The sequence below is a fragment of the Theileria parva genome, chromosome 2, assembly GCF_000165365.1.
Source record: "Theileria parva strain Muguga chromosome 2, complete sequence, whole genome shotgun sequence".
NCBI lineage: Eukaryota > Apicomplexa > Aconoidasida > Piroplasmida > Theileriidae > Theileria > Theileria parva.
Genome location: NC_007345.1, coordinates 1456076 through 1480409, shown reverse-complemented (window position 1 = coordinate 1480409; position 24334 = coordinate 1456076). Strand labels below are relative to the sequence as shown.

Here is a 24334-nt window from a genome sequence, read left to right as displayed (position 1 = left end):
TAATACTTTATTTGAGCAACAAACCCATTTAACATGTGTATCTAGACTATTATTTATGATAAATAAACCAGCAATGTATTAAAGTTAGTTTTATTATAAATAGAGGAGAAATATATTAAAATTAGCTGTAAATGACCCTCGTGTTGTAAAATACTTCACGATTGATTGGCATTTTGTCATTTTCTATACTTGTAGAAGCAGTACTTACACTGGACCGACCTTTATAATATTTACAGTGAACATTATGCTTCTTCCTTTTCTTCTTGTGTTTACACATTTTTACCTTGTTTTCGTTAGATAATTGACTTTCATTAAGGTCGTTTATTACAGGCAAAGGGCCCATAGAATTGCCATAGTATTGATCATTTTCGTATTTTATTAGGTCATCTATTGTATTAAATTTGTAGTAGTCTGAACCGTTGGCAATTTCGTGTTCAGAATCAGGAGTGGTAACACATTCACTATCAACAGTATGAGAGCCCTTATTATCAAGGTCTTCTTTTTTCTTGAAAATCTTATCAACAGAAAGATTGTTGGTGGCGGGAGGATGCAATTTTATGTTTCCAGTGATATAAGAAGGCTTATTAGGCTTGTACATGATATTTCCCTTAACATATACCATGTTATCATTGTTTACGGTGTTCATTAGGTTTAAATTCTTTAATTTACTTCCTAGTATTAGACCATTGGCCAATTTATAATTTGGATTTTGAGGATGTTTGACGATAAGAGGAACTGTGTTATTCCTAGCATTGTTCCCAATATTATTAGTTGGAGTTACATTGGGTTGTTTGAGAGGAGTAAGAACAGTTTTAGGGAGTTTATCATTAGTTTGAGTTAATTTATTTTCCTTAGCACCATTAAGAGGAGTGGAATGTTGCTTAGTAGGTGGAAGAAAATCAGGGGGTTGGTTGTTTTTGTTCATTTGATGTAGTTTGTAGTAGTCTGAAACCACTAATTTATTGTGGTTGATGTTGTTTAGCCTACTATTGATGAGTTCTTCTTGTTTTTTAATATTCATCTTTAGCTCAAATTGTTTCAGATAATTATCGTCAATCTCCCAAGCCACACCGTTCTTCTTAACCACCTGTTCTGGTTCACTCTCTCCCTCTAAAAGTGACTTTAGTTCATTCAGTTTATTGTTACAGTATATCAATTTGTTCTTCTCATTTAGTTTATTAAAGTAAAGCTCGGTTATTCTCTCATCCGGAATTAAACCTGAGTTATAATTGTTCACAAGTGGGATTTCCCCTCCGATAGGTCTGTCATTACCAACACATCCGTTATTGCTTCTTATAGCGTAATTGTTTGTCAACGAGTCATATAATTCTTCCAATTCATTGTATAACTCGTTTACTTCATTCATTATATCAGTACTTCCTGATGTTTCATTGTTTTCAACTGTATTAGTCTTATCAGTTACAGCTACATGTTTTGAATCAGGTAATATGTCTGTTGAATCGCCCATTTTCAGCCAACTTTCAACGATTTAAAATATATATTATAAACATCGAATTAAAAATAATCTATATACATAATTACATAAAAAGCAAATGTGTATCAGTAGATACCATGGCAAGTGTTACCCGCTAATACAGACATTTTAAAAAGGTGCAAGTGAGTTTTCAAATATCAACTAAATAAAATAAGTAAAATAATAAAAGAAACAAAAAACTTGAGTTTGGAAAGTTAAAAAATCAACAAAATAAAGTTGAATCCTTGAAGAAGGCAGGATTTTAATTTAAACCGATTTTATGAAAATATAAATAATTAAAAATTTTATATTTTGGATAAATTGTTTTTTTTAATTGGTAAAATTTATTTTGTGTTGTTACCATTTGTTGTGTTGATCTGATAATCATTTTATATTATGCCAGGCCAATGGTGAAATCTTATTTAAGATACGTCAAAGAGGATTCCTTCGGCATATTTTCATCACCATACTGCAGATCCATAGAATTTTTTGGACCAGATCATATTCTAACCAGTAAGTCATAATTATCACTCTCTACTTCCACAAGTTTCATACCGTTTTAGGCACAATTGATTATGTATATTTGTACAACTATAAATTAAATGAAGTGAAAACAAAGTTCTTGCCCAAGCCGGACAATAATTACAATATTTTTACTGTTACCACCTTCCAGTTGGTTAAACACCACCCTAGTACTAATGGCTATTCTAACAGTTTAGATGATATATCAAGCTTTAACCGAATCTCAGATGATATAAACTATGTATTCGTCGGATATTACGATGGTTTAATCAGAAGATTTTGTGTAAACAGTAAAGTAAATGATGGAAACACAGTTAACGATGATCATATCTTGATCGGACACAAGTCAAGAATTACAGTTTTAACGTAAGAATCATTATAATAACTAGTTAGTTTCAGTTTTTAAAAAATACCTTCTATATTAATTTTTTAGTGATAACGGGAATCTTTTATTCTCGGGTAGTAACGATGACAATGTGTTTGTATGGGATGTATATAACTGTCAGTTACTGTACAAGCTTGTGGGACACACAAATCCCATTGCTAACGTATTACCGGTAACTGATGATCATGTGATAACTACCTGCAACAATGTAATGAAAGTCTGGGACCTACCCAATCAATCACCAATAAACACTACTATTGAGCCTTTATTGTTGTACAACAACGCTATATATTTCAACGTAAGTATATACATTAAAATCAATATGAGTATTTACATAGTTTTTATCATTCAACTTATTACAGTTACCTCTTCCTTCATCTTTTCTTTAATTGATTTTCAGAAATTGCTGTTTGCAAGCTTTACTAATAATAATGTAATAAAATGTTATAAACTGAACGAAGTGAATGCAATTGAGTTCCTTTTTAGTGTAAAAACTAAGTACACCAATGATAAGTGCGTTTCAGTGGATTACATGGAGTTTGGAGAAACTGTGTTGTTGTTAGTAGCATTTCAAAAGTGCATTTACCTCTACAAGCTGCTGAACAGCAATGAAATGGCACAAAAGAGAAAAAAGAGACTAAGACGACTAAAACAAAGTATTAAAGCTAAAATTCACAAACTGTTAAAAATTTGGAAAATGATTAACCTTAACACCCCGGTGGAAGAAGGTATCGAGTCAGATGATCTTTCCACGCTGAAATCAAAGTATAACCATCTAAAAAATTCATTATCAAGCAATTTAAGTGGAGGTAAAGGATTGCCAAATGACGATAAACAAGAACTTAATATGAACCCTGAAACTGATAATACAACAGAGAAATCAGAAGAAGCTGGGGATAGTACAATAGCTGACGAGGAATTTGATGAGGAAGGAGTAGCAGAGGAAGATTACTATAAGTTATTACACATACATAATATAAATGATACAATAAAGAGCATAAAGATTAATAATAGGAATATAATTACCCTAAATAGGAATAATACTGTATCATTAAGTAGAGTGTCACTTGAGGATGACGTTGTAACGGTCGATTTATTGTATGAAATGAACTTATACCATCTAAATAACATAAAGTTGGTCAGATTATCGCCGAATAATAAGATACTGCTAACCTTATCAAATGATAAGTTGATTTTATGGAATATCAATACTAATAATATCATCAAAACACTGAACCTGACAAACTCTAATAATTCAAGTAATTCGAGCTGTATTAGACCAGCGAGTAGTGAAACTAGTACATCTACTGACGGTGATATAGATTTATCAAATGGCGCAGTTTTGGAAAATTGCACAATAAACAATGTCATTTTTATCAACAATGAGAATTTATTGGTAGTAACTAGTGATAACAGACTGTATAAGTTTAATACAAACACAATGGTCGCAAACAGCTTAAATTTACAAATGGGCGAGGATTTCACCTCAATGTTAGGGACTAATAACTCAATTAACAACGTATATATACATAACGATGAGTTGGTCCTGATATATAAGTATAATTTCATAGTCAAGTATAAAAATGACTTCCACTACGTTAATGTACAACACCAAATCCACCACTCAGTTGTAAGTTATAAATTATATCTTAGTTATGAATATTTCTTATTTTAATTATAAATTACTTTTAATATAAAATTTCACTTGAAATAGTAATTTTAGATTGACGCAATGTATAAATACATGTACTTGAGTGTGGATAATAATGTGATAATATACTACTATGATAACATGAGGAAGCACCTAATGTTGTACGGCCACAGTTTGCTAGTAACTAGTTTGGATGCTACATCTGACGTTCAGATGTTGGCCTCAGCGTCTTTGGATAAGACTATTAAGATATGGTCCATAAAATATGGCAACATCCTTAAAACCATAACCAACGCCTCAATTATTACTCAAGTATAACTAGATGCTCTATTTACACACTAAGTTCAGCTATTCAAGTACAAAGTTCATTTATTTATTTTTATACATTTACATTAGTTCACCAGAATACCTGTTTAAACATTTCATTGACATCCTTTTCAGATTAAGTTTATCAACTTGACACATTACCTGGTTTTCACCAATGCGAACATGGTGATGAAAATCTATGACTGCGACAGGCACGTAATGATAACTGAAATCAGCGACTTCAACCTTACGATCAACAATATAGCTCTAACAGATTACAACCAATATTTATTCCTAACAAGTATTATTCAATATCAGTTATTGATTATTAGTTATTCATATTCATAGATTTTTACAAGAATTTAACTGAAAATTGTTTTAGGTAATAATTCAAGCTGCATTATAAAGTACAAGCTGTCAGATGACATTATATATGTCGAGGAGGAGACTGAGAAGATAGAGAACATGAAAACATTTGGAAACTTAAACTATAACCTGAACGTAACGGAAAACATCATCAACGTAGGTTTATAAATTTAGAGGATTTTTAGCTACTGGATGATGAAACAATGGAGAATGGAATCACTCAGGATAATATCACAATTGGTGGGATTACATATGAAGGAGTGGCGTATAACACAAATATGATCCTCTACAACGTCCTGAATAACATCAACCATAACGTGATATATAACATAATAATCGCATTGCCGAATAAATACACGCAAAAGGTAAAAATAAAATAACAGATAATTTTTAGTTGCTGGAATTTATCACTAATTTACTGGAGCATACCGACGCAGTGGACAGTTACATCCTAAATGCCGAAATTCTCCTCTACGTTTCAGTCGTCATATTACAGATTAATGTCAAATATTATTTATTAAATAATATCAATGTTTATAAACTGAAGAAATTGGTGAATACCAAAATGAATAGTTACCAGGTATGTGGTACAAACTTCCAAGTGTTTTTCAGGATTTAATACTATATAACAAGAGCGGCCTCCAATATATTAAAAACATAATCACAAATAATGAAAAAGAAATCAAAAAACGACTAATTTAATTCATTCACTCACACAGTATATAACCTCACTTTCTACTAATTTTCTTAAATTTATTATTGTTTCTCCTTAAATGTACACTTTCTCCAAAATGGCAAATATTTATTATTTAAAGTACAAATACGTACAGAATACAAATGTCGAACATTCATACTTTTCTGTACTTTATTACAGTCCAATCATTAAAATTAGAATTAAAATCAAAATTTAAACCGATTCTGGTCAATTTTAAAATAATCTTGTAATATAGCCTCAGAAATTTCTCATTTTCCTCGAAGGAATAAAAATTTTAAAACCTGTACCATAGACTTTCTCTTTTTTGTAAAATAGAATAAAAAGGTGAAAATAACCACAGTATTTTTAAAAATTCAAGAAAAACATTACATTTTAACTCACAACATTACACTAGAATGGGTCAATGCGTTCTAGGCTACAGCCGAAACAGGCCTTCAAGTCATCAATCAATAACTGTGAATGATTTGGAAAATGAAGCCACAAAAAAAGATATTTTAATGGTAATTCAGACAACATACAGCTATTCATTGTACATTTAAACACAACTCATCTTCTTTTAGTTGATCAAGCCGCTCTTCTGGCCTGAAAAATCAGATCTCACTTCACGTCCGTATATATTTCTAAGGTTCCTGATCCTATTATCACTATTCTCGTTGTTTGTCGGTAAAGCTTTGTCAATTTTGGCCCCAATGTACATTGGATGGACATTGGATCAATTGGTGCTGAGGAACAAAAATGAAACCATAATAAATTTGTTTTTATACTTTCTTTTGCTTTTTTTCGCAATTTGCTTCGATGAATTGAGGAACTTCACATATCGATATGTAAATTATTAACTAACTAGATATGACCCTCCAACCAACCCCCAACTCATCCATATTTTAGGTTCAATTCATATGCATAAATGATTTATCACTCAAGCTATACAAGCACGTTCACTCCCTGAATTATCACTGGTTTACAACGTCCAGAGCTGGACAGATCGTGAGATCCATATATAGAGGATGCGAGAGCATGAGAGAGCTGTCGCAATTTGGAATAATCACACTGGTTCCGACCATACTGGAGTCGATTATAATTATTATAGTGTTCTTCAGCGTATACAGGAACTACTTACTCGGAATCATACTGTTAGTCGGTCTTGTTGTCTATTTCACACTAACGATTTTGGTGACCAACTGGCGTATGAAGACAAGAGAAGCGCAAAACGACAAGGATAACGAAATGCACTCGATTGCCAGTGACTCAGTGAATAATTTCGAATCAGTGAAACTGTTTACAAATGAGAAGTTCGAGCTCGCCAAATACGCCAAGGCAGTTGGATTGTACGAACTCTTCAATTATAAAGTCCTCAACTCTCTATCACTCATCAATATAGGACAGGATTTCGTGGTTCAAACAACCACATTTTTGTGTTTACTCATGGGGATTTTCCAGATTTTAAAGGATAAAACCAAAATCGGCACATTCACCGTTATATTGACATATTTATTCCGTATATTTAAACCACTGTACATATTGGGAACCGTATATAGTACCATAATAAAGGGCCTCGTAGGCATTCAAGATGCAGCAAATCTCTTGAAAATAAAGGTAAGATTAATATTTTTATCAATATGTGTTTAGAGTACCGTCGAAGATTCTCCAGACTGCGTTGAGTTGGACCTCGACACAGAACACGATCCATTGATCGAGTTCCGCGACGTTACCTTCTCCTACATTACAGATAGTTGTCCAATGAATAATTTGATACTGAAAAAAGTGAGCTTTTCACTCAGTAAAAATCAGTCACTGGCCATTGTTGGACCAACAGGAACTGGAAAGACGACTATTTTCAGGTTATTATGCAGGCTTTATGACCCATTAAGGGGTGAGGTGTTGATAAATGGAAAGTCCATTAAACAATATTCACAAGAGAGTTTGAGGTCTAAACTGGGAGTGGTTTCTCAGGATACAATTTTATTCCACGATTCCATAAGAAATAATGTGAGGTACGCGAAGCCAGATGCTACCGATGACGAGGTTTACGAGGCATTGAAAAAGGCTGAATTCTACGATAGAGTAATGGAATTCCCAAATAAACTAGATACCCTCGTTGGAGATAGGGGAATAAAATTATCAGGTGGAGAAAAGCAAAGGTAATAAAAATACTACTGCCAGCTATTTACACACTCATACCGCACAATACCTCCAGATACTTATACTCCTATTTTACCAATTTAAACTATATTTTATTAATATTTGTCATAGAGTCTCAATCGCAAGATGTTTCTTGAAAAATCCACCGATAATCATACTCGACGAAGCCACCAGCTCACTGGACTCGAAGACTGAATCACAAATACAAAACACAATCAACTCTCTCATTAACAAGAAGACAACAATCACCATCGCACATAGATTATCAACCATCATTAGTGCCGATTTAATTCTAGTGCTTAACAAGGGGGAGATCATAGAGCAAGGAAAACACGAGGAGTTGTTGAAACTGAACGGGTTTTACAAATCATTGTGGGATGTTCAGCGCAAGAAACAGTCTGAAATTTTAGACCAAGATGTAATATAGTCTTTAAAATTACGTTTTATAATATAAATGAGTGCTTTACATAATTTATCAAGGGAAAATAATTATACATTGTTAGAAAAAATACTAAGTACCAATTATAAACAAAATTTAAAGCTAAAGAGCAAATCTGATGATGATAATAAGGAAAAGGATGAAAATGTGTTATCAAAAGATGAAGGGTTAATAGAAGGCCAAAAATCAGATGAAAATAATAAAGAACTGACTAAACCAGTTGATGAAGGTGATTCCAAAAAAGAAAGTTTCAAATTAGATCCCGGTTTTATAGATAAAAGAGACTCATTTAATAGGTATTTTAATAAAAACAAATAATCATGAAAATACTAATATTTAAACATCACTTAATTCACTTTTATACTATAGGACTCCACTCCACTTGGCATGTTACGAAGGTTTCGCTTTTCATTGTTTTTAGCCTTTTATAGGACATTTGGAAATTGTTAAACTCTTGGTGAAGTACGGAGCGAATGTGCACAGCCCTGCGAAAAATGGAATGACATGCTTACACTTCGCAGCTCAGAAGGGCCATTTGGAAGTTCTCAAATTCGTAAGACTTTCATAAGTGATTTTAATTACCATAAATGTTTAGTTGAAAAAACATGGAGCTAAAATTAACAGTAAAACAAACAGTTGTATGACACCAGTAAGAAATTAGTTAAAATATTATTTAATAAAATTAAATATTAACTAATAATATTAAAGCTACACCTGGCGGCCATGAATGAAAATGTCGATTGTGCTCTATATCTAATAACCAAAGGTAATATAATTAATAATAATATTCGACTGGAAAAATGTGCAGGAGCTAAACAATGTTATAACAAAAAAGGGGATCTTCCACTTCAATTAGCGTCAGAAAAGGTTTTAGAGAAGCTAAAAGAAGCTATGGGAGATAAATTTGAAAAGTTTAAGGAAGATGTTAGTGAAAAAAGGGTGATCCACAAAGAAACGGTCAAATTTTACAAAAAAAGGAAGTAAGAATAGAATTAACCTAACAAATAATATTTTATGATAGTTTATTTTTCAAATTTAGTGGTATGTGTGCTTTTTAATTCTGTTATCTACTCCCTGTGGGGAGTCAGCTGTTTTTCTTCATCAGAGTAAGTATAACTTTCTTACACTAAACTTTTAATATAAATTCCCAAATGCCCTTATATTTCCAAAATTAAAAATAACCCAGAGATCCAGATCCAGTTTTCTGAACTTTATTAGACGTTACTTACTCATCGATATCCTTTTTTACTTGATTCTAAACCACATTTTGTATAATTTTTCCCCTGTAAGGTTCAGAAATTGTTCTTTACTTAAATCTTAAAAAATCTGTCTAAAGTAATGGCAGAGTCAGCTAGTGTTGCTGTTAATGGCACAAAAAAGTGTCCGTCTTTAACTTTTAACAAGAATACAGAAGACCATGCTAAATTATCAGAATTATTTGAATCTGTAACGATATATTTACTAGTTAATTAATTACTAATGTACTGTTTAGACGACAATAAACCTGGATACTCCTTTGTCCTTGAAGAATAAATGGGTGATTTGGGAGCAGATAGTTAAGATGCCAGAACACTCCCAGAATGATTATAAAGAACACACAAAACCATTGGTTTCATTTGATTCTGTACAAGTAATTTTAAATTAAATTAGATTAAATAACTTAGGCCTTTTGGAATTTATGGTTTAATATTCCTCAACCGAGTGAATTAGCTACCAATAAAAGATTGGCACGTGAATGTTCCGACGGTTCTGAGCATTTTGTTGACGCCATTATGGTGTTCAGGTACCCCTCTAATTAACCTAAAAACTATTTTAAGGGATGGAGTACAACCTATGTGGGAGGATCCATTGAACAAGGACGGAGGTCATTTCGATTACCGTTTCAGGCCAACAGATGTACAACAGCTCACAGTGGACGAGTACTGGAATAACATTATTTTGGGACTTGTGGGATCAACGATTCCACTTTGCGAGTTTATCAATGGCGTTAGACTAGTCGACAAACTCAGCTCACGTTTTCCAGTTCTCAGAATAGAAGTTTGGTTCAAAAATTTGGGCGAAGCTAACGATCCTACTCAACTCATGAAATCTATAGGCGCCTGTATGGCAAGAAAACTGGTAAATTTTATATATTTTCAAATTTTAAAAATTTCACTAATCTTTTGCGTAGGATGGTAGTGTTGGAACGATACCTAAGGGTGATTTAAAATGGCATTAATTTTATATATTATTTCTATGCAATATTTTATATACCAATGAATACATGTTTTTTTAAATCTGACGAAGATCTTAATTGTTTATCCTTTCACCCGAAGCTTGATCTTCTGGTTTCTGGATCAATTAGCGGTCAACTCGATATGTAATCTTTCTTGTTGATTTTAATTAATTTTAGATTCAAGTTTGAGGAAATTAGTAGGGAGTTAGTCAAGGAATGGTCCAATTCTTCTACACATTCCAGTTCTGTTAGAATCTCCAAATTTTCTAGTAATGGAAAGGGTTTGAACAAACTACAAGCTAAATAACAAATTAAAATTAATTTATCTATAAAACAACTGTGAATTAATTATGAATTTACAAAAATTCAGAAATAATGTCGGCTTCTTCTGACAAGACTGTTTCTCTCACGGATTTTGACTCAAATAAGGTAAAATGGGTTGGAAAGGGGCACAAGTATGTTCACATTATGTTTAATTGAATAATTTAGGGATCCAATCAACAACGCTTGCTATATCAACGAATCTATCCTGGTATCAGGAGATGATGAGGGCGAAATTAGGGTATTACATTCAATGTTAAATCTTAATAGATTTGGGACACTAGGGCAAAGAGTTCATGCATTGGGAAAATTAACGAATTTTCTGATTGTGTTACCGGTAACCAACAGTTTTTAATTATTTTACAGACCTTATGGTTGGACGTGATCCTAATGAGCTTATCGCAACTTGGTATTATACACTAATTCATACCTTTTAGTGCTGACCAAATTGGCTGTTTTGACCATAGAAAGTTCAAATTGAAGGCTCTTTCAGACAATACTGAACACGAGTTCCTGACCATGTCCCTTGTTAAGGTACTTATGTGTTTATTGACAAATGTATTAGAAGGGAAAGAAAGTAATTTGCGGGACTTCTACCGGTTCTATATGTTTTTTCTCCTACGGATATTGGGGCGACCTTAACGATATTATTCCAGTAAACAAGGAGACTATAAATGGAATTGTTAGTTTACTATTTCAACATGATTCACCTAGGTAAAGATAAATGAGGACTTAGTTTGTACATGTGGAGATGACGGAGAAATATACGTTATTCAGTTGTTACCTAATAAGGTCCTAGGTAAACTTAAAGAATTCAAAAACCTTGATGTCAAAGTTAGATCAACTGATTCCCTAACCATCAACCACAACAATTCTCTATTAGGTATATTAATAATAGTTTAATTCGCTTAGGATTTCTTGTTAATTTTGAGTATATTTACCTGACAAGTACTGAAGAGGTGAACAGATTATTGTCAAACGATCAGCCGAATTTTTTTGATGAAATATAAGGTTTGAAATAAATAACAATATATGTTAAAGTTACAAATTTAGTTTTTTTGCCAGTAATTTAACTGATTCTTTATCTATATACTTTTTATGTGAGAGAATGATGAACTCCAAGGTCTCCTTACGTCTAATGATCGCATGTTGGAAATAGTATGAAATCAAACATCCCACCAAAAAGGAGGAGTAACTTAGTAGTGTAATGATATCGTTAACATTGGATGTATCGGATGCAACTTCTTGTGTAATTTCGGTTGAATTGTCAGAAGTGGAGGAGGAACGACTAGATGAAGAGGCAGAAGTACTATTATTATTTTTTTTAATTTTACTATAGTAATGTAGAACGGCTTCAGAACCACGAACTGCTCGGTTATCATTATAACCAGACACTAGTCCTGAAGTCATGGTTATGAAAGTTACAAAGTATGGATTCTTGCTGATTCCATATTTCTGGAACCATGTGGAGTAAACAGCTAATGTACAGATGATAAATTGATAACAAAACAACAAATACAAGTGCAAGTCCTGTCTAAATAAAAATATAGTATTCGATATATCATGGGCCTTTTTACTGGCATCGATATATTCATCAATTTGAAATGTGGTTAATCTACCCAAAAACTCAGAAAATGTAAAAACGATAGAAGCCAACAGCTTGTTAACGTTTGGTACATCCATCATATATGGAATTAACACAGGATGATAAACAACACGAAACAGAGATGCAAAAAACGAAACAAAAAACTTAGAAATGTAAAATTGTATATATGTAAACTTTTTGATAGCCTTTTCATATTTCTTTTCTTCTTGCTCCGATTTCGGATGTTGATCTGTTCGATATGTTAGGTATATGATTGTAACCCATATTGATGCAAATAATGTCTCAGAGAGATACGCACTCTGACATATAACTAAGTTACGTCGTACTTGACGAACAGTTTCATCTCCGATGATAAGACCGACTATAATTTGCAATAATGAGGACAAAATTGAGAAGAAGACACTACCGTTAATAAAGTGAATATAAGAATCATTCAGAAAATATCTCGAAATGACAAATGTGCCTAAAGGTAATGTTAAACAACATAAACTTACTAGTAAGTGAAATGATTCCTCTCAGAAAACCATTAATTGAGTAAAACAACAAAAACAAATTTCTCCCAGACTTTCCGTGAGCAAACACTGACAAAACAACCTGACAGGCACGAGAAGCAGATAACGTCCAGATGGCGGCTACAAGTTGCCAGAATTCTGGGTTTATTAGAAACATATAAAGAATACATACTATGACAACGACACTGAAGTAGAGGAAAATGGTAATATTTGTGAAATTTTCCACGTCAAAAACTCTTTCCGTTAACAGACTAGTATCTAGGTTTAGGTTCATAGCCATACCTACGAAAAAGAAAGCAATCGAATGTTTATCATTGATCGCTTTCCTGTATGCGTATCCTCCTGGCTCACTTTGCTTCAATTTCCTCTCCCTTGCATCGATCCCCATCCGTAATCGGATTCTACTCTGCAACATTTTGTATCGAGATCCGATACACAATCATTAATAACAATTTTATATTCCATTGTTCCCCACCTTCGTAAAAGAATTTAATGTGTTACTATTTTATAAGTTTTTGGAAAATTATTCCATTTTTTTAAAAATTTTCTTTAATTAATTTTTAAACAAATACTTGAACAAATCATGTGTATATCAAAATATCATTAGAGGAAGGTTGAATAGCATTTTTGAACGGTTTGATTTTTTAATTTTTTTAAAACAATGAATTTACAAATTTAGTTTTTTTGCCAGTATTTTAACTGATTCTTTATCTATGTACTTCTTGTGTGAGAGAATGATGAACTCCAAGGTCTCCTTACGTCTAATGATCGCATGTTGTAAATAGTATGAAATCAAACATCCTACCAAAAAGGAAGAATAACTTAGTAGTGTAATTACATCGCTAACATTGGATGTATCTTTTGCAATTTCTGGTGTAATGTCGCTTGAATTGTTAGAGCTGGAGGATTGCTCGTCTTTAGAAGTTATTATGTTTTTCGGTTTACTATAGTAATGTAGAACAGCTTCAGAACCACGGACGGCTCTGTTATCATTATAACCAGACACTAGTCCTGATGTCATGGTTATGAAAGTTACAAAGTATGGATTCTTGCTGATTCCATATTTCTGGAACCATGTGGAGTAAACAGCTAATGTACAGATGATAAATTGATAACAAAACAACAAATACAAGTGCAAGTCCTGTCTAAATAAAAATATAGTATTCGATATATCATGGGCCTTTTTACTGGCATCGATATATTCATCAATTTGAAATGTGGTTAATCTACCCAAAAACTCAGAAAATGTAAAAACGATAGAAGCCAACAGCTTGTTAACGTTTGGTACATCCATCATATATGGAATTAACACAGGATGGAAAACAACACGAAACAGAGATGCAAAAAACGAAACAAAAAACTTAGAAATGTAATATCGGATATATGTAAACTTTTTAATAGCCTGTGAGTATTTTTGTCCTTCTTCATTTTTTTTATGTTCTTCCTTTGCTTTATTTATATCTGAATGATATTCTATGAAGATGATTGTAACCCATATTGATGCAAATAATGTCTCAGAGAGATACGCACTCTGACATATAACTAAGTTACGTCGTACTTGACGAACAGTTTCATCTCCGATGATAAGACCGACTATAATTTGCAATAATGAGGACAAAATTGAGAAGAAGACACTACCGTTAATAAAGTGAATATAAGACTCAATCAAAAAGTATTCCCCTATAACATGTGAGCCTAAAGGTATTTTAAAACCATATACTTACTAGTAAGTGAAATGATTCCTCTCAGAAAACCATTAATTGAGTAAAACAACAAAAACAAATTTCTCCCAGACTTTCCGTGAGCAAATATAGACAGAAGAAGGTGGCAAAAACGAGAAGCAGATAACGTCCACACACCGGCTACAAGTTGCCAGAAATCTGGGGGTATCAAGAACATGTAAAGAATGCATACTATGACGACGACACTGAAATATAGAAAAATAGTAATATTCGTAAAGTTTTCCACCTCAAAAACTCGTTCAGTTAGGAGACTTGTATCGAGGTTTAGATTTACAGCCATACCTACGAAAAAGAACACAATTGCGTGCTTATCATTTAACGCCCTCTTGAATTCAGCTGTTCCTTGCCCACTTTTTGATTTCCTTTCCCAAGCTTCGTTTGATATCCGCAATCTGATCCTACTATGCATCACCCTATATCTAAATGTGATACACAAACACTAACAATCACTCTGTGTTGGATCAGTCCCCACCAATTAATACCTACTTCTACCATATACTTATTTTTTTATGTGCAAAGAAATTTATTAAAATGCTGAGATATGTAGTCAAACGGGTCATTTGAACCTATTAAAAATTTAAAGAAATTATCATCGTTATCGCTAGCGTCCTAAAAACTTATGCTTAGGTTAGAGCTTACCGGTATATTATAAGTACATTTTGGACATGTATTATCCTGAGTTACGCAGTATATATGATATGAGTGTTTACAATAGAAGTGTATCGATGGATACTCCAGGTGTAACCCGCAGGAAGAGCAGTTTGTGTTATTGATAATGATGTAATTCGTATTCAGGTCCACTAGATTCTTCTTCATGTTCATATATTCGACCTTGTCCTGCATTATGTCATTGTTGTACTCATTTATCGTGTCACTTATCTTCTTAAATTCACTCCTTATGTAGTCCTAAGAATTATCAAGTGTGTAAGTAGACAGTTAATTAGGTTTTACGTTGAGGTATTGGAATTGAATACTCTGGTAATTGTTGAAAATCTTTATGATATTTTGAAATTTTAGTAATTTTTGAACATTGTACAGCAGCTTCTTGATTACGATGTAGTTGTTATGCCTATGAAAAGATAAGAATAAATTTGATTACTTGAGCAGCAGCTTCAATATGTTTATGTAGAGTATTGGTTCATTATAACCGTAGTTGTAAACGTAATCCAGCAAGCTGATTATATCATCCTCGTTATCCAAAAGAATTAGAGGGAGGTTATAATATCTCATTTTTATGCTTATTATTATTGAGCCTCTTTTGTACTTATAGAGTAGACATAGCACCAGCCCAATGAGCTCAGTTGAGTAATTACTGGTGCTATTAAGGAGCTTAAGTATGCTATCTTCCACCTGAACACTTTTATCTACATTATTATGCGAGCTATCATTAGAATTAGAAAGATCCTTGTCTTGAGTATTATAAACTTGTTTATATTTATTATACTGTTGGAGTAAAATATTCAGTTTAATAGTATACAAGAGTAGGGAACTGTTATCGTTTAACAAACCAATTAATTTAGTTAAAAAGTCATTTTCTAATATAAATGTATTCAACACATTGTTTATATTCAATATAGCATTATTTGATTGACATTTTGAAGACCCATTAATTTGTGTGGAATTTTCGTGTAAGTAATTAAGTTCCTTTTGATTATCGTTAACAATGGTGTCGATCAGTTGTAATAGTTTAGATGAGTCATACTTAAGGAGTAGTTTAGAGTGCTTAATAATTATGTTATACTTGACGCTGTTGGATGCAGATTGTAAAAGCTCGTAGGCTTTGTCAAAGTGGCTAAGGTCTTCAATCAGTATGTTTAGATACTCCTCTTCGTCACCTTGATACTTAGCGATTTCACATGCGAATTCATACTTATTTATATATCTGCATTGTATAATAGACTCTTTGATACTCTTTTTGTATATGTTACTAAACTTCGATAAAAATCTATGTAGTTCATTTTCCACTGCTAATTCCTGGCCTTCATTATCTTGTGACTTTGTTTCGTCTTCAAGTCTTTGCATATTATTGTTATTCAGTGACTGCAGCAAGAGTATAGTTAATATGTAATAGTTATTATCAATGGAGGCTTTTTTATTAACCTTCATGTGGTACAGGTAATTGTACAAGTAGGTGTAAAGGTAAGTCTTTGTGTTCAACTTGAGAAAACGTTGTATCACATAACAGGGTTCAATTATGTTGTTGCACTTAGAGTAGTAATAAATCGACTCGTTGTATTTATTTTTCATGTACAGCCAGTCTGCGTATATTTTGTATATCTGCTCTATTTCATTAGTTGACCTGTTTTCAAACTTTAGAAGTTTAACTGCCCAGTTGAATAACCTCTTCTTTATCAGGATATCAACTCTATTGTACAGCTTCTTATTCTTCAATTCAAATATCAGAACACTGGAGAACAGCCCGTTTGGATTGTTTAGGTTACTGTTTGTTGTAAACAAATAAAGATTATTCATAAACTGTACAATGTGTATTAGTCTTGGGATGTAGTAACTGTATGCGATAAAGGAGATATCTAGGAGGTACGAATATAGATTTATGAGTATGATGTTGTTGTTATCGAATATGTTATCCACATTGCAATTCACCACATACTCATTATAACAATAAAGTTTTATATTATCAATCCCACTGTTACTACTGTCTAAATCGTTGGCGTTCGTATCTATATGGTTAACCATCCCATCTAGTATATGGTATATCATTATCGTTCCTGGTACATACACTCCCACTAAATTCTGTTTTAGCTTACATGAAGCCTCACACTTAAGATCAGAGGATTCCATGTATACGATTTTGTTATCACTAAGGTTGTATGACACAACTTCAAAGTCTGTGGTAATAAAAAGGTACTGCGAACCCTCTAAATCTAGGATATCGACATTCTTGGCGCACATTTTAAACACTTTGTTGGGCGGTATTACCCAGAGTTTCTGATCATCTGAAGGAGTGATATAATTTCTGTACATATATATCCCGTTGAACTCTGTTGAGACTCCGATGGTTGAGCAGTCATCTGAGATTGCCACTTTAACTACGTTATCAGGGCGGAACTCATTCAAATTAGGGAACAAAGGAGTTGACTGGATGAATTGAGGGGTATGGTCATAACCATCATTAAACGGGGACAAGTCATAACTGTTGAATTTTAGGATAGAGTCACATTCTTGCTCACGCCTAATTAAGAATTTTATATGAAAATTTCTATAGTATAATATATCACTTACCCTATTACTACCAATACTTTTTTTAGTGGGCAATAGAACACATTTGTTGCTTCGAATTCGAAGGTTTTAAAGCTGACGAACCTTAGGTGAGTTGTTTCATCGAACTTAACCCAGGGCCTATAACACATCCAGACTATCCCGGAGGATTCCAACAGGAACATAAAGTGGTCATCTCCAGCAACATCAACGATGCTACCAATGCTCAAATTAGCTCCATCTACGGAATAAATGATTAATCTCGAATATGAGTTTCAGGAAATAACCAATATATAATATATAGAAGATGTTAAAAATTATTTGTTACCTTTATTTTCCACAGATACTAGTTTCTTTTCAAGAAATACCAAATGACGAAGATTCGTCATTTTTATCAAACTCAATAATATGGCACAAATCCATCAAACCATTGAAATACACATAAATAATATTAAAAATACAAATTATACATTTAAATATGGGTTATTGGTAGAATATCAACCATTTCAGGAATGTGTATAGGGTAATGACAAAAAAGTAAAATAAATGTGTAACTTGTCATTAAAAAATTACACATTGAATTAAATAATTTATTTTGGATTTTTTAAAACAACGATTACAGAATCTCCTCTTAGGAAGAGTCTGGAAAGAAATCTATCTTTGGTTTCCAGTTTCTTTTTTCCTGTTCCTTTGCCTCTTACAGTCCACATTTCCCTCACATTTGTTAATATCATGTTACAATGTCTGTCAAAAGCTTTCACCTAAAATTTTTGTTAACAATTTTATAACTAATCAATATCTATAATACGGATAGAATCAGTACTCTAGCCAGAATTTTGCGATTATTTCTGCAGTTTATCAGGACTTGGCAGTTTTCTCTGACACATTCCTCCAAGATTGACAACGGGCCGGCCGGATTATCCTTGTTGTCAAGTTCCATCGGTGTTGGATCTTGTTTCACTTCTATTAATAATTATTTAATTCTTAAAGCTTACTTGTCGACATTTTAAAATTTTTGTTAAATCTATCAGGTTATATATAAGTTTAACTTATACTATTTGTTTATAACTTAAAATGAAGTAACAACACTGGTATTCCTAAAATTAGGAATATGACTTTAGTTGGGGTTAGAAATTATTATATAAAATGAAAAAGGAATACTAAAAAGGATTCCTACACAATATAATAATATAAACTAATTTTTATTGTTAATTTTTTGGCTTTATTCCCCATACTTTGGTTTCTGAATCTTGAACCATTATCCTTGTTTATTTCAAGCTTTTATTCATAAATTTGACTTAAATTTATCGCAATTTGTATTTTAATTATTTTTATTAAAAATCTTGTAAAATATTTAATCATTAATGTATCATAATCTGTATAATCTTTTAAAATCATGACCTTTCTTCAATTTTTTTCACTTTTATTTCTTCATTATCACATTATAGAACACTTTAACCTAAATATAAACTAATTTACTCGTTTTTATCACAATGAGTTCTGATTCTGATCCAGAATTAGAGTTAGAGAAATATAAATCTCGCTTAATGTCATCAATTAACCGTAAAATGGCTGTAACTGTCGAAGAAGATGATGATAAAGATGACGATACACCAACTTTTGAGGATTTAGGTGTTTGTGTTGAACTTTGCAGAGCTTGTAAGGAACTTGGCTGGAAAAGGCCCACTAAAATCCAAATCGAGGCAATACCAATTGCTTTATCTGGCAAGGATATAATTGGTTTAGCTGAAACCGGTTCTGGGAAAACTGCAGCTTTCACAATCCCTATTTTACAGAAATTACTCGAGAAACCACAACGTTTATTTTCTCTAATTCTTGCTCCAACTAGAGAACTATCTCTACAAATCAAGGAACAGTTAATATCTCTAGGTAACTGATGATTACTAGTTAAAAATTTCCTTAGGCTCTGAAATAGGATTAGATGTTTGTTTAATCCTTGGTGGACTTGATATGGTATCACAGGCTCTACAGTTGAGTAAGAAACCTCACATTATAGTCGGTTCTCCTGGTAGAATCGCTGATCATTTGCAAAACACCAAGGGATTTTCCCTAGAAACTATCAAGTATTTGGTCCTTGATGAAGCTGATAAACTACTTTCAACTGATTTCGACGACTCTTTAAACAAAATCATAACTGTAAGTAACACAACTTATCCACTAACATACCTTTTAGAGTCTACCCAAAGATAAAGTTACATACCTCTACAGTGCGACTATGACTAGTAAGATTACAAAGTTGCAAAAAGTAACCCTAATGAAGCCAATCCAAGTAAAAACAAAACACCACCATATTATTTTTTAGATAAATGTCAACACCAAATACCACACCAGCGAACATTTAATCCAAAAGTATCTACTCATTCCCTTGAAATTTAAATACACATACCTGGCGTGTATTTTATGGAAATATTCAACCAGTACAATTATGGTTTTTTGTAACACTTGCCTTACTTCTCAAAAAGTTACTCTTTTCCTTCAGAACCTATCTTTTAAATCTGTAAGTCTTTTTTATAAAGTTTCTTATAAATATTCTTAGGTCTGTTTGCACGGCAAGTTAAGCCAGATTCAAAGATTAAACTCTCTAAATTCATTCAAAACAGGTAAACTACAACCAATCCCACAACCTCATATCATTTCAGGCTTATTTAACATATTAGTTGTTACTGATGTTGGTAGTCGTGGATTAGATATCCCTTTTGTCGATCTTGTGATTAACTTTGACGTTCCAAACACCAGCAAAGACTATATTCACCGTGTTGGCAGAACTGCCAGGGCTGGTAAATCTGGCATATCCCTAACCCTAATAACTCAGTAAGACACCACCACCACATATTATCCTCTTTAGGTACGATATCGAGTCATTTCAAAGAACTGAATATGCTCTAAACAAAAAACTCGAAGAATACAAGGTAGCAAACATCTAATTCCAATTTCTTATTTCATTAGGATATTTCCGAGGAGGAGGTGTACAATAAATATGACGAGTGCTGTAACAGCTTGAGGAACGCTGAAATGGACTACAAAAACAAGTTCCAGCTGATCAAAACTAACAAAAAGAACAAACAATACAACAAATCTAAGTTTAAACTATTGCGTTAAATAAATGTAGTTGAATTTCTACATACGGTATCTAGTACTCAATATTTACTTACTGTTATTTGCTATCTGTTACTACTTCCAATATATAGTACCCATTAACTGGCACAGAATGTCTAATACCTACTATCTACTGATCCTGTAGTACAACTACCTACTCTACACACTAAAACCCCAAAACCTAATATATACTATATATCAACAACGTAACAAATTAATTATTTAAAAAAACTGGAAAAGTTGCTGCTGCTCCTTTGTTATTTCACTTTTGTACTGGTCCCAAGACTCGGGATACTTTATAAAATTACTCACGTCGTCGTGGCTGCTGACGCTGGGTACGATTGGGGCCTTTATCTGCTTTGCCAACAGCATGTTGAAATCAATTCCGTCAAAAAAAGGGTGGAAATAAACTTCCTTAACGTTATTTCCAAGTCTTTTAGAGGGATCCACTCGAAGCAAATTCTTTATGATGTCTCGACTCACGTTATTCACCTTTCTGCCAAAGGCCACTTCATTATTCAGCGCAAGTTTATACGTTTTTTGAGGTGAATTTGAGTAGAAGGGAGGGACTCCAGTCAGCAGTTCGTACAGAAATACCCCAAATGAGTAGAAGTCAGCTCTAAAATCATGGCCTTTCTTTAGAAAAATTTCAGGAGCCAGGTAATCGCATGTCCCACACACTGTATATGTTTTACCAGACTCCAGTCTCTTTGCAAACCCGAAGTCAACCAGCCTAATGTAACCCATAATATCAAGAAGGATGTTCTCTGGCTTCAAATCTCTGTATACCAGCTTGTTCATATGCAAGTAGTCAAGTGCAAGGAGTACTTGAGATGCATAGAAGCGAGTGTATTCTGGCGGAAACGTATGCATCCTTCTTAGGTATGTAAAAAGTTCCCCTCCCGGGACGAACTCCAGTATGAAATATAAATTTAGAGTGTCCTGAAAGCTTCCCAGGTATCCTACTATGAATGGGTGCTTTAGAGTGCTCAGGATATTCTTTTCGTTTTTCACGTGCTCCAGCTGCCTCTTCTCAATAATTTTATTTTTACTCAGTATTTTCAATGAAACTATCTTTTCGTTAGGTTCCATTGGTTTTTCTATATCATGTATTTGGTTATAGTATCCTTGTTCAGAATCCTGTGATGTATACCTTGCGAAACTGGTGTTCACGTTTTCCCTGATGTCAGGATACAGATATCTGGTGAGATCAAAATAGCGATTATTCGGAGTGAACTTGGCTATACAGACTGTTGCGTAAGAGCCTGTGCCGATAGTCTTTCCAATTTCAAAGTCATCTCTTTTGCAATTCTTAAACAGGGTTTGTTTTTCTTTAAAGGAGGGATATTGTCTATAGGATTGGTCTAGGTTCAACTCTCTAGAACAAGCTTCAAAATCACTAACTCGATTACAACATAAAGAATCCGCTGTGTTACTACGGCGGTAGTTTAGGCATCTTTTCAAAACCTTAACGTTGCATTTGGTGATAGATTTACTGCTACTACCTACGCTACTTTTGCAACAAATATTGTTATAACTACTATTGCAATGACCTTCAGTTACCAGAGTATTCATGCTGGGTTTTGTTTTAAAACCTGTTTTACAGCTGCTACTTGTCCTTACGTCATTACAACTATACATTTTCCTCTTGAATGGAAATAATATTATCAGCTTTATGAATTTCCCGCTACGTTTGATGAAGTGTATAAATTTAATACGATAGGTTGGAACATTTGGCGAGGATCCACAGAAAGCCATTGGATCATTTTTTACACAAAACCATCAATGGGGAAGTCGACTATTTTATAATACACACGTCATTTGTTTATAATATGATACACTTGCAGGTTTAGCTATTTCAACCTGTTAAACAACATCCGTTAAGTTTTGTTTCAAACTCTCTATATTACTTGTTTGAACTATTTTACAGTTTCCGGGTGGGCTGAGTTCAAATTTGTTGCGGTTATGTTACATTTAGAGTACAATACAACCTAGTTCAGGAACATGTGTTTATGGATAATGGGTTTATGTTACACATATAAGAAACAAAAAATTTGGATTTATGGATATATCTTTATATCTACATAAACGAGCAGTTGCACAATGTTTAAATTATATTTTACAGGGACGATTTAGGCAGATAAATACAACAGCAGAGAAATTACTATTTTCATGTGTATCCTAGATCGTAAGGAAACGGCTGATCTAGGGATTTGAGGGCATTTTACGGGTAAATTTATCATTATATTTATGGTACAGTTGTTTAAAAACAGTGAACAAAGATCATAACTGAATTAATTGCAAACCCAGTAGGATTCCTCAGCAAAAAATATACTCGATATTATTTGAAAAGAAACCGAAAGGGATCTTTCGGAAATAACACAAATTATTTATGTTTAAATCGACAAATATTATGTACATATATATGGATATTGATCCTTCCCATATTACGAGTGATTCCACGGTTCAACACCACTTTATTGGAAGATTTGTGAATATTACTCCATAAAAACATCTGTTTTAAGTATAATTAAATCTTTCTAAAAAAATAAAAAATTTATTCACCTACACATTTATAAAATTATGGAAAGTGTGAATTGTCCAAACGACATACACACTGACCAGAGATAGTCATATGGTAGGGTCGATTACGTCGAAGCCTGATAGGAAAAGGTTATTTGATCCGGAAGGTAATTTTTAGTTGTATATAACGCTGAAATTTAGTCCTGGTATGTTCAAAATTAGGGTTAATATTTTTTAATGGTTATGGGACTAACACATTTTAGCTTACACCGAGTTTTTACTTTTTTCTCACATCGGATGTTTTCATCTTACTCATATTATTTCTAAACAGGGATAAGGAATGTGACGTTCCACTATGTAAGATCAGTTTTTAATATTTATTTTCAGATACATGGCTGGTTGTCGGCCTTCTCCTGGTAATACGAGTTTCTTGATAAAAATATTTAGAGTTTCCCATCTTCTTATTTGACCTACATAATAAACAACGCATATGGGACCAAATCAGGGGTATTCAAATTGTAAATCAAGATTATTTTCAGTTATTGGCCGAAGTTGTTCTACTCATCGTCAGTTTTTTCTGGATGGCCGTTGGAACAATAGAGGTATTTAAATCTGCAATAATAACGTATTTTAGGTTTCAATGTCGACGACATGCCAGAATACAAATCCAGGGGTCTGGTGGGTTTCTTTCGTCTCAATTAATATTTTCTGGTACTGGAAATTTAGAATCATGTTTATTCAGGTGTGTAGTTGTAGGATTTATCATCTCTTGTATCGTAATCACCTTGGTAGGACAAGATTTATTTTGTTTCAATATGTATTTAGGGAATCATGTTCTTTCAAGGTGGAAGGAACCCAGAATTTAATATTGAGTAGTGATTCCCAAGATATAATAATAATTTAATTATTTCAATGATTCTTCAATAACTATAGAATTTAATTAAAAATTAAGTTAGTCTAATTATTTCTTTGAGAAGATTAAATATTAAATAATCTTACAATTTATTGGTTCAGCCTAACACGTTTTATAAGAACAAATCTTTGGCGAACTGATTTTATCACCCTTTCTTTATTTAATTTTC

At 32.9% G+C, this 24334-nt stretch overlaps 13 protein-coding genes across 13 annotated transcripts; 7 read left to right on the top strand and 6 right to left on the bottom strand.

The window, feature by feature from the left end:
* Nucleotides 1-108: 108 nt before the first annotated feature.
* Nucleotides 109-1533, bottom strand: TpMuguga_02g00739 (uncharacterized protein). Its single transcript, XM_760213.2, has one exon. The coding sequence runs from the start codon at nucleotides 1466-1468 to the stop codon at nucleotides 122-124; it is 1347 nt and encodes a 448-aa protein (XP_765306.1). The 5' UTR covers nucleotides 1469-1533; the 3' UTR covers nucleotides 109-121.
* A 223-nt stretch (nucleotides 1534-1756) lies between these two features.
* On the top strand, nucleotides 1757-5431 carry wdr3 (WD domain G-beta repeat protein). The gene is made up of 10 exons (XM_061305458.1): nucleotides 1757-1987; nucleotides 2038-2362; nucleotides 2430-2679; nucleotides 2782-4011; nucleotides 4105-4344; nucleotides 4474-4639; nucleotides 4721-4860; nucleotides 4890-5069; nucleotides 5099-5284; nucleotides 5317-5431. The coding sequence occupies exons 1-10, from the start codon at nucleotides 1882-1884 to the stop codon at nucleotides 5404-5406; spliced, it is 2913 nt and encodes a 970-aa protein (XP_061161422.1). The 5' UTR covers nucleotides 1757-1881; the 3' UTR covers nucleotides 5407-5431.
* A 282-nt stretch (nucleotides 5432-5713) lies between these two features.
* On the top strand, nucleotides 5714-7985 carry Abcb6 (ABC transporter family protein; the record flags this gene model as incomplete). The annotated part of the gene is made up of 5 exons (XM_760211.2): nucleotides 5714-5919; nucleotides 5980-6243; nucleotides 6305-7012; nucleotides 7046-7557; nucleotides 7670-7985. Exons 1-5 carry the CDS (start codon nucleotides 5815-5817, stop codon nucleotides 7983-7985), a joined length of 1905 nt encoding a protein of 634 aa, XP_765304.1. The 5' UTR covers nucleotides 5714-5814.
* Nucleotides 7986-8012: 27 nt separating this feature from the next.
* Tnks (Ankyrin repeats (3 copies) family protein) lies at nucleotides 8013-9019 on the top strand (the record flags this gene model as incomplete). The annotated part of the gene is made up of 6 exons (XM_760210.2): nucleotides 8013-8293; nucleotides 8367-8395; nucleotides 8429-8550; nucleotides 8593-8646; nucleotides 8706-8763; nucleotides 8806-9019. The coding sequence occupies 6 exons, from the start codon at nucleotides 8013-8015 to the stop codon at nucleotides 8979-8981; spliced, it is 720 nt and encodes a 239-aa protein (XP_765303.1). The 3' UTR covers nucleotides 8982-9019.
* Nucleotides 9020-9086: 67 nt separating this feature from the next.
* Nucleotides 9087-10215, top strand: TpMuguga_02g00735 (Eukaryotic initiation factor 4E family protein). The gene is made up of 5 exons (XM_061305457.1): nucleotides 9087-9443; nucleotides 9490-9627; nucleotides 9662-9772; nucleotides 9815-10115; nucleotides 10168-10215. Exons 1-4 carry the CDS (start codon nucleotides 9336-9338, stop codon nucleotides 9926-9928), a joined length of 471 nt encoding a protein of 156 aa, XP_061161421.1. The 5' UTR covers nucleotides 9087-9335; the 3' UTR covers nucleotides 9929-10115; nucleotides 10168-10215.
* Nucleotides 10216-10252: 37 nt separating this feature from the next.
* On the top strand, nucleotides 10253-11543 carry wdr55 (WD domain G-beta repeat protein; the record flags this gene model as incomplete). Its single annotated transcript, XM_061305542.1, has 10 exons — nucleotides 10253-10356; nucleotides 10390-10493; nucleotides 10583-10667; nucleotides 10702-10774; nucleotides 10804-10870; nucleotides 10900-10942; nucleotides 10971-11067; nucleotides 11099-11215; nucleotides 11248-11416; nucleotides 11446-11543. The coding sequence occupies 10 exons, from the start codon at nucleotides 10253-10255 to the stop codon at nucleotides 11541-11543; spliced, it is 957 nt and encodes a 318-aa protein (XP_061162174.1).
* Nucleotides 11544-11574: 31 nt separating this feature from the next.
* On the bottom strand, nucleotides 11575-13136 carry TpMuguga_02g02365 (putative integral membrane protein; the record flags this gene model as incomplete). Its single annotated transcript, XM_760206.2, has 2 exons — nucleotides 12634-13136; nucleotides 11575-12602 (listed from the first exon to the last, which is right to left on the bottom strand). Exons 1-2 carry the CDS (start codon nucleotides 13064-13066, stop codon nucleotides 11575-11577), a joined length of 1461 nt encoding a protein of 486 aa, XP_765299.2. The 5' UTR covers nucleotides 13067-13136.
* A 182-nt stretch (nucleotides 13137-13318) lies between these two features.
* On the bottom strand, nucleotides 13319-14802 carry TpMuguga_02g00732 (putative integral membrane protein; the record flags this gene model as incomplete). The annotated part of the gene is made up of 2 exons (XM_061305456.1): nucleotides 13319-14346; nucleotides 14376-14802. The coding sequence occupies 2 exons, from the start codon at nucleotides 14800-14802 to the stop codon at nucleotides 13319-13321; spliced, it is 1455 nt and encodes a 484-aa protein (XP_061162173.1).
* vps11 (Vacuolar protein sorting-associated protein 11-like protein) lies at nucleotides 14710-18089 on the bottom strand. The gene is made up of 7 exons (XM_061305455.1): nucleotides 17941-18089; nucleotides 17637-17853; nucleotides 15493-17586; nucleotides 15345-15462; nucleotides 15033-15299; nucleotides 14838-15002; nucleotides 14710-14806 (listed from the first exon to the last, which is right to left on the bottom strand). The coding sequence occupies exons 1-6, from the start codon at nucleotides 17999-18001 to the stop codon at nucleotides 14901-14903; spliced, it is 2859 nt and encodes a 952-aa protein (XP_061162172.1). The 5' UTR covers nucleotides 18002-18089; the 3' UTR covers nucleotides 14710-14806; nucleotides 14838-14900.
* Nucleotides 18090-18202: 113 nt separating this feature from the next.
* Snrpd2 (Small nuclear ribonucleoprotein Sm D2) lies at nucleotides 18203-18812 on the bottom strand (the record flags this gene model as incomplete). The annotated part of the gene is made up of 3 exons (XM_760203.2): nucleotides 18608-18812; nucleotides 18436-18575; nucleotides 18203-18373 (listed from the first exon to the last, which is right to left on the bottom strand). Exons 1-3 carry the CDS (start codon nucleotides 18615-18617, stop codon nucleotides 18203-18205), a joined length of 321 nt encoding a protein of 106 aa, XP_765296.1. The 5' UTR covers nucleotides 18618-18812.
* A 71-nt stretch (nucleotides 18813-18883) lies between these two features.
* On the top strand, nucleotides 18884-20732 carry Ddx47 (putative ATP-dependent RNA helicase DDX47; the record flags this gene model as incomplete). The annotated part of the gene is made up of 8 exons (XM_061305454.1): nucleotides 18884-19502; nucleotides 19537-19769; nucleotides 19807-19902; nucleotides 19936-20130; nucleotides 20170-20233; nucleotides 20273-20444; nucleotides 20479-20542; nucleotides 20580-20732. Exons 1-8 carry the CDS (start codon nucleotides 19106-19108, stop codon nucleotides 20730-20732), a joined length of 1374 nt encoding a protein of 457 aa, XP_061161420.1. The 5' UTR covers nucleotides 18884-19105.
* A 219-nt stretch (nucleotides 20733-20951) lies between these two features.
* Pka-C3 (cAMP-dependent protein kinase catalytic subunit beta domain protein) lies at nucleotides 20952-23167 on the bottom strand (the record flags this gene model as incomplete). The annotated part of the gene is made up of 1 exon (XM_760201.2): nucleotides 20952-23167. The coding sequence occupies exon 1, from the start codon at nucleotides 22485-22487 to the stop codon at nucleotides 20952-20954; it is 1536 nt and encodes a 511-aa protein (XP_765294.1). The 5' UTR covers nucleotides 22488-23167.
* TpMuguga_02g00726 (putative integral membrane protein) lies at nucleotides 23151-24168 on the top strand. The gene is made up of 9 exons (XM_061305453.1): nucleotides 23151-23419; nucleotides 23454-23458; nucleotides 23516-23609; nucleotides 23640-23668; nucleotides 23700-23759; nucleotides 23792-23854; nucleotides 23887-23963; nucleotides 23995-24040; nucleotides 24078-24168. Exons 1-9 carry the CDS (start codon nucleotides 23365-23367, stop codon nucleotides 24126-24128), a joined length of 480 nt encoding a protein of 159 aa, XP_061161419.1. The 5' UTR covers nucleotides 23151-23364; the 3' UTR covers nucleotides 24129-24168.
* The last annotated feature ends 166 nt before the right edge of the window (nucleotides 24169-24334 follow it).